Here is a 7,656-nt window from a genome sequence, read left to right on the forward strand (position 1 = left end):
CCACTGCTCAGATTCACCTGATCTGTTGCCCATTCTCTCTACCTCAAGAAAAGCTAGAAAGACAGGTTTTATTGGAAATATCCTGTATTTAAATGTTGGCAGTTAATTTTTCTTTCTAATGTTAACACTGTACAGTACAAATGAAGCATTTGTGGGCTATATCTAACCTATGAGTCATAAGTTGGTGACATCTGCTTTAAACTGTTTAGACTTTCTGAAGTAATTTTAGAAGAAAAAAATACTGTATGATTTTATGATTGTACATTTACAAAAGTAATATATTTTTACTTTTAGGACTAGCTTATAATGAAGAACAAATCCACAAATTTGATAAGTAAGTGTCCAGATTATGTTTAATAATTATTTTTGGCTGTGTTATTAATGTGATTGTTCTTAAAGTTCAAATTAATTACAATTAAAAATACATTTTAATCTTGGCTTAAACACAGTTATTACTCTTTGCACACATTTTTTAGGCCCATTTACCTAGCTCCCAGGTGAGAGGTTGCTGAGACAGGAGAATGAGATGAGGGGGGAGGCTTTTCCTGCCTCATGTGCTTCTATTGCAAAATGACAGATAACAAAGTATATAGGCAAGGATAAACTTACCCACCTTAACCTAAATATTATTCAGTAAATATTTTTTAACTATTCTCCCTTCTCATTCTCCTCTTGCTGCTATAATGTATCCTAGAAACCTTTGGCATTTCATAAATATTCTAAAGTCATACATCATTACAGGAAACAGATTTTATATACTTGAAAATATAAATTTTTTCCCAGGTGAGAGGAGGAGAGATAGAGAGACAAACTCCCACATGCTCCCCAACCAGGGTCCACCCAGCAACCCCTGTTTGGGGCTGAATGCTCTGCCCATCTGGGGCCATGCTCACAACTGAGCTATTTTTAGCACTTGAGGCAAAGGCTTCATGGAGCCATCCTCAGCTGCCTGGGCCGATAGGCTCAAACCAATTGAGTCATGGCTTGGGAAGAGAAGAGAAAGAGGGGGAGGTGAAGGGGTAGAGAAGCAGATGGTTGCTTCTCCTGTGTGCCCTGACCAGGAATCGAACCCGGGGTATTCACACACCAGGCCAATGCTCTACCACTGAGCCAACCAGCCAGGGCCTATACTTGAAATTTTTTAAATATTGGAAATAGAAACAATGACATTGGTTTAAGCCTCTGATTATTTCTAAATTATAGGCAAAAACTGTATTACCATGCAACAAAAGCTATGACCCACTTTACAGATGAATGTGTTAAAAAGTATGAAACATTTTTGGATAAGTCAGAAGAATGGATGAGGTAGGTAAACCATTTGGCAGGTAATTAGTGTGGCTGATAGCACAATACACATTTTAATATATATATTGTATATTTTAAGAATAATATTTGATTAGCTTGCTTACTAATAGATTCTTTTTGGTTTTCAGAAAGATGCTTCATCTTAGGAAACAGTTATTATCCCTAACTAATCAGTGTTTTGATATTGAAGAAGAAGTATCAAAGTATCAAGACTATACTAATGAGGTACAGCTATCAAAGTAGGAAAAAAACTTTTTTCCTATTAGGAAAAATTGAAATAAAATTATTTTCAATTTATATTTGATTACGATTGAGAAGGGAAAATAGGACATAATATGCATGTACAGCTCTGCTTGCCCATGTGGTGTGTGTGTGTGTGTGTGCATATATATAGGTGTGTGTATATATATATATATATTTTTTTGAGCCAAGTTTTAAGAACATAGATGTTTTACAATATAAAACATGATAGACTTTTTCTATCACCCATAAGATAAGACTTTTAAAAAGATTTAAATATTATATTATTGATGGCTTTGAAATTAAAACAAAGTTATAAAGGGCTTATTAAACCTATAACATTTGGTCTAAGATCTGTAGTATAAGTATTTTGTTCTATGATTGATGTGGGATCTTTTGATGTTTTAGTTACAAGAAACTTTGCCTCAGAAAATGTTTGCAGCCTCCAGTGGAATCAAACATACCATGGCCCCAATTTATTCATGTTCTAACACATTAGTAGAAATGACTCTTGGGTAAGAAATGTATTATTTAGTAACTATATGTTTCTGTTTTGTTTCAGTTGATTTTTTTGTATTGATTTTTGTTGTGAATATGTTTGCAAATGTTCTTTAGTGACTTAGTTCAAACTATAGAACTAAAACAAAAATGTAATTCTAAAAAATTTGCATACTTTTTTGAGCAAAGATGCTTTTTTATCTTTATTTTATATGTGTAGTATGAAGAAATTAAAAGAAGAAATGGAAGGGGTGGTTAAAGAACTTGCTGAAAATAATCATATTTTAGAAAGGTGAGTTAATGCAGATATCATTCTGCCCTGTGATTTTATAGGCAATCAAGTATATACATGTCTATACTTGTACCTCTCTGTCTTCATCTATCAATAGATTAGGCATTGGGAAAGGGATATAAAATCAGAACCCTTATGTTTTATGGTTCCATGATACCTTTTAATTTATTTGGGATTTTTTGGGTAAAGACAAATCATCTATGATTAATGCCATTTTATAGAAGCACTGGTTAATAGAATTATTTATTTGCTTATTTGAGTCAGTTTGTGAAAATGAAAATCTGCACATTATTTTTCATGACATTTTCTCATTAGAATTATAATTGTCAATTTTGGAAATCAGAGTTGTGTATAAGATGCTAGCACCCTGATTGTTGCTAGGTAACTTACAGAGCTCTCTGCAAACCTCTTTGCAGGTGAGTGCCATCTGTAAGTGCAGTTTTCTTTTGAGGAGTTGGTATCTGCTTATCTACAGAATTTTAATAGACCCGGAAGTAAGTTGGAAAGTCTCCAGAGCCAATAAAGCCACTCTGGGATGGCTGTTTCCTTGTCCTGGTTCCTCAGAGAAGTTCAGTCCAGAACTCTTCTCTTTCAGGCTGTTTCTCTGTGGGTTCTCAAACCCCTAAAATGCTAATAAAAATATTTCACATTTATATGATGTTTTCTACACTTGCAGGGCACTTTCATACTACATTATGTCGCTTAACCTGCATTCCCACCTTATACGGTAGCAGCGCAGATAGTCTTTATGTTCTACAAATACTGACATTCATACCCTAAGGAGAAGAGCCAGAGCTAGAGCCCCAGGGCCCCCTATTTCTTCCTAAAACCTTTTTCCCCTATACCTATCTCTAAAGCTTGGATAGATTCACTGTCAAGAAATTACATGATTTTTGAGCTGTGCACAAAAGTTATGAAACCCTTCTGTAGTATTATTGATTTTGTAATTTATTATAATTAAAGTTATTTTAAAATTTAAAGGATTTCACCTGTCCTTTCGCATGCCACCCCTTCCTCACAGAAGTAATTTCTGTTAATAGTTTGTGGTACATGTATGTTTTATAAGAATGGAATCATTCTGTTCATAATTACAGCCACGCTTTAGTGAACATACTAGCATGTATGTCTTCATGTACTTGTGTAAGAATTTTTGAGGTACCAATTTCTAGATGTGGAACTGTTGGGTCAAAAGGTATGCACATTTAAATTTTGATAGGTATTGTTAATTTGTTCTTTAAAAAGTATGTTTATTAGCCTGACCAGATGGTAGCACAGTGGATAGAGCGTCAATTTGGGACTCTGAGGACCCAGGTTCAAAACCTAGGGGTTGGTAGCTTGAGTGAGGACTCATCTGGCTTGAGCACAGGCTCACCAGCTTGAGTGCAGTGTCACTGGCTTGAGCTCAAACTTTGCTGGCTTGAGCCCAAGGTCTTTGGCTTGAGCAAGGGGTCACTGGCTCAGCTGTAGCCCCCGGTCAAGGCACATGTGAAAAAGAAATCAATGAACTACTTAAAGTGCCACAGCTACAAGTTGATGCTTCTCATCTCCTCTCTTCCTATCAGTCTGTCCCTGTCTGTCATCTCCACCACCCCCTGTCTCTCTCTCTTTAAAAAAAAAGTATGTATATTATCATTCCAAACAAAGACTATGCTTTTGTTAATACTAATGTTAGTTTTTTAAATGTTTGCCAATTTGTTTAATAAAAACTGACATCTTTGTTTCTTTTTTCATTTTATTTAAAAAATTAAATTTAATGGGGTGACATTGATCAATAAGAGTACATAGGTTTCTTGTTTTAATTTGCATTTTTTTGGTTAATAATCATGTCAGGCATTTTTTTATACATTCATTTTCTGTATCTTGCCTATTAGGTTTTAAAATCTTTTTTCTTTCTGATTTATAGCAGCTACATAGTAATTATCTTTTTTTTAATAGTATCTAATTTATAGTTTCTTCACAACGTTAGCTAAATCCTAAATTTATCTTGTAAGGCTAAAAATCAGCAAGTAGTGCCTGGCCAGTGGTGGTGCAGTGTTTTAAGCGTCAACCTAAAATGCTGAGGTCACTCGGAAACCCTGGGCTTGCCTGGTCAAGGCACACATATGGGAAACAGCTGCTAAAGGTTGATGCTTCCCACTTCTCTTGTCTCTCTCTCTCTCTCTCTCTCTCTCTCTCTCTCTTTCTCCCCACCCCCCTTTCTAAAATTCAGTAAATTCAGTAAATAAAATTTTTTTAAATGTTTGAATAAACTTTTATATTGAATCACTTAATGCCTTATGGAATAAAATCCCCACTTGCAAAACATGTTCAATAAGTAAGTTCCTCCTATGTTTTATTTGTAGGTCTGTTTGACAGTCTGTGGGTGATGTAACATGGCATAATTATAACATAAATGTTAAGTGGCTACTTAAGATTTGTGCCATGTGACAGCAGAAGCCTGTGCACTGTCTCCATGTGACTGTCACTTCTGATTCTTTTCTCTCAATAATCACGTAGTATCATCCTTCCCAACTTAGTTTCCCCTCTGATTTTCTTAACCTCTTCAGTGGGACAGCCTTTCTCCTATTCCATTGCACATACATTATTTTAGATACTTAACTCTTCTTTATTCCCTTTCATCAAGTAGGTAATTTCCCTTCAAAATGTTTTTATATTTCACCTCATCAGCCTCATTGAGCTCCTCTTCCCCTCATGTGTGAGCTGTGTTATAACACGGCCTATTTCCTTAACCCCAGGCTCTTCTGTCTGTCATGGGTGTTACAGATAGAATAGTCCCAAGTATGGTCTTCTCATGCCACTCTTGACTCAGAAGTGTCTAAACTCCTGTTATCTAAAAAGTCAAGTCTAAATTTATGCTTGCATTCAAAAAATATAATAGTCTTCCCCCAGCCTGTTCATCCACCTTATTTCCACTACTTCCCAAAATAACAATCTGTGCTTGCTTTAGCAGCACATATACCGAAATACAATCTGTTCTAGCAAAGTTCCATTGCTTACTGTCCCTTTAGTATGTCACACCTAGTCTTAGCTCCACATCTTTACTTATAAATCCCTACCCCACCAACAAGGAAGTATCCAATTCTTCCTAACACTTTCTGGATTTATCACTCTCCATTTTCTCTCAAGAAGTCTTCCCAAGCCACTGAGTTGTATTTTTCCCATATTTATAATAATAGCACTGTGTTTCAGTAAGAAATAGAGCAACTTGTAGTTTCTTGAACTCTTTTTTGTGTTTTTTTTTAAGCAAGAGGGACAAAGAGAGAGACAGGGACAAACAGACAGGAAGGGAGAAAGATGAGAAGCATCAACTCATAGTTGTGGCAGCTTAGTTGTTCATTGATTGCTTTCTCATATGTGCCTTGTCCTGGGGGGCTCCACCTAAGCCAGTAACCTTGGGCTTTAAACCAGCAACCTTGGGGCTCAAACCAGCAACCATCGAGTTATGTCTATGATCCCACACTCAAGCCAGTGACCCTGCGTGCAATCTGGCGACCTTGGGGTTTCCAACCTGAGTCCTCTACATCCCAGCCCAACGCACTCCAGGCATTTCCAAACTACAGCCCGCGGCCCCCTGAGGCCATTTATCCGGCCCCCCGCCGCACTTCCGGAAAGGGCACCTCTTTCATTGGTGGTCAGTGAGAGGAGCACTGTGTGTGGCGGCTCTCCAGCAGTCTGAGGGACAGTGAACTGGCCCCCTGTGTAAAAAGTTTGGGGACCCCTGCATCCACTGTGCCACTACCTGGTCAGGCTCTTCTTTTTTTTTTTCTTTTTTCTTTTTTTTTTACGTGAGAGAAGGGGAGGTAGACCCCTGCATGCACCCCAACTGGGATCTACCCAGCAACTCCCATCTGGGGCCGATGCTTGAATCAGCTGAGCCATCCTCCGTGCCCAGGGCCAAAACTCAAACCAATCAAGCCACTGGCTGCAGGAGGGGAAGGCAGAAAGAAGCAAATGATGACTTCTCATGTATATCCTGACCAGGAATCAAACCCAGGGCATCCACACGCCAGGCCAATGCTTCATCCACTGACCCAACTGGCCAGGGCTACTTAAGCTCTTTAAAAAGAAGTTTATTCCTCTGAAAAGTATTCTGTAGTCTTATTTAAAATGTTAGGGGCCAAATAAATGAATCTTTTGAGATTGCCTCTTTTTTCTGTTTTTAGGTTTGGCTCTTTAACCATGGATGGTGGCCTTCGCAATGTTGACTGTCTTTAGCTTTATAAGAAGTTTGAGAAACTTTTCAGTTTGCACAAGAAAGTAATGCTGAGGCATTAAACAAATGCTTTTATAGGTGATCTCTTGTTTCTACAAATCAGTATTTGATGTGGTGTAAATATGTACAATATTGTAAATATATAAAAAAATATATATAAATTTTTGGCTGCTAAGATGTAATTTTACCTTTTAACATTTATAATTCTCTAAGGACATTGGAACTCAGTGAGCACTAGAAGAAAGCCATGACTGCTCTGTTGAGATATTGATCTCTTCTGTGTAAGGCTAAGCCATGTATCTCTAACTGCCTATTGGGAACATTTTTAAATGGAACCAAAATTTGCATACTTAGGAATCAGAAGACTTGATAATTGACACTTTCTAAGTGGTAGAATGTAGAGGGGGCTTCTGTAGGTGGGGAGCAGAACCAAATCACTGTTTTCACTAGGACCATAATTTTTTTTGAGAAGGATAAGTGGCATTATTTCATTTTACAAGGTGCCCAGATCCCAGTTATCCTCATATCCTTTACTTTCAGATAAATTATTGAGTAGAATTTTTAAGTGATTTCATTATTAAAAACTATTCATTTTTATTTTTATTTGAATTTTAAATTGTCATAAAAGTTTTAGGATTATTTCAACTGTTTTAAGCTGTATACTTTTTAAATTCTGCTTACTACTTCATGAAGAAAAATCAATAAATTTCTCAATTTTAATATAAAGAATTTGTATTTTTCTGTGTACAATAGTTAAATAAACAAAGGGTTATCTTTTGAAAGAAAAAATATGGGTGATGATGGTAAGTTAGTCTCAGACTATTGGATGTAGGGACAATTTTGTGTCTTTTCTAAACCTACTGATTCCAAGTGTAATAGAAGTTCTTTCATAAGTTATTCTGCATTAGTGTTGGTTAAGACTTACTGTTTTATTCCCCAGGTTAAAAATCAAAATTTAAGATCTAATTAATTGGCTTTTTAAATTCATGAATTGGGCAGCATCTTATCTAGCAAGCAGAGGGATGCTCTGAGGAGTTACACAAAACAGAAGGTTTTTATAGAAAGGTGGGTGAGGCAAGGGAATCATTAGCAAAAGAAAAATGAAAGT

General features: G+C 36.5%; 1 protein-coding gene across 5 annotated transcripts in view; it reads left to right on the plus strand.

The window, feature by feature from the left end:
• TBK1 (TANK binding kinase 1) overlaps positions 1-7,278 on the plus strand; it is a 53,660-nt gene extending 46,382 nt beyond the window's left edge. For 4 of the 5 annotated variants that reach the window (XM_066369102.1, XM_066369099.1, XM_066369100.1 and 1 more), the window contains 6 exons: positions 295-334; positions 1,204-1,305; positions 1,434-1,530; positions 1,954-2,060; positions 2,264-2,335; positions 6,499-7,278. In XM_066369102.1, coding sequence (XP_066225199.1) covers positions 295-334; positions 1,204-1,305; positions 1,434-1,530; positions 1,954-2,060; positions 2,264-2,335; positions 6,499-6,550 — 470 coding nt within the window. In that variant the 3' untranslated portion in view covers positions 6,551-7,278. Of the gene's footprint in view, positions 1-294; positions 335-1,203; positions 1,306-1,433; positions 1,531-1,953; positions 2,061-2,263; positions 2,336-2,751; positions 3,954-6,498 lie in introns of those variants that run through there. The other variant, XM_066369101.1, reaches the window with a different exon arrangement.
• Positions 7,279-7,656: the final 378 nt, after the last annotated feature.

The sequence above is a fragment of the Saccopteryx leptura genome, chromosome 2 (assembly GCF_036850995.1).
Source record: "Saccopteryx leptura isolate mSacLep1 chromosome 2, mSacLep1_pri_phased_curated, whole genome shotgun sequence".
Lineage (NCBI taxonomy): Eukaryota > Metazoa > Chordata > Mammalia > Chiroptera > Emballonuridae > Saccopteryx > Saccopteryx leptura.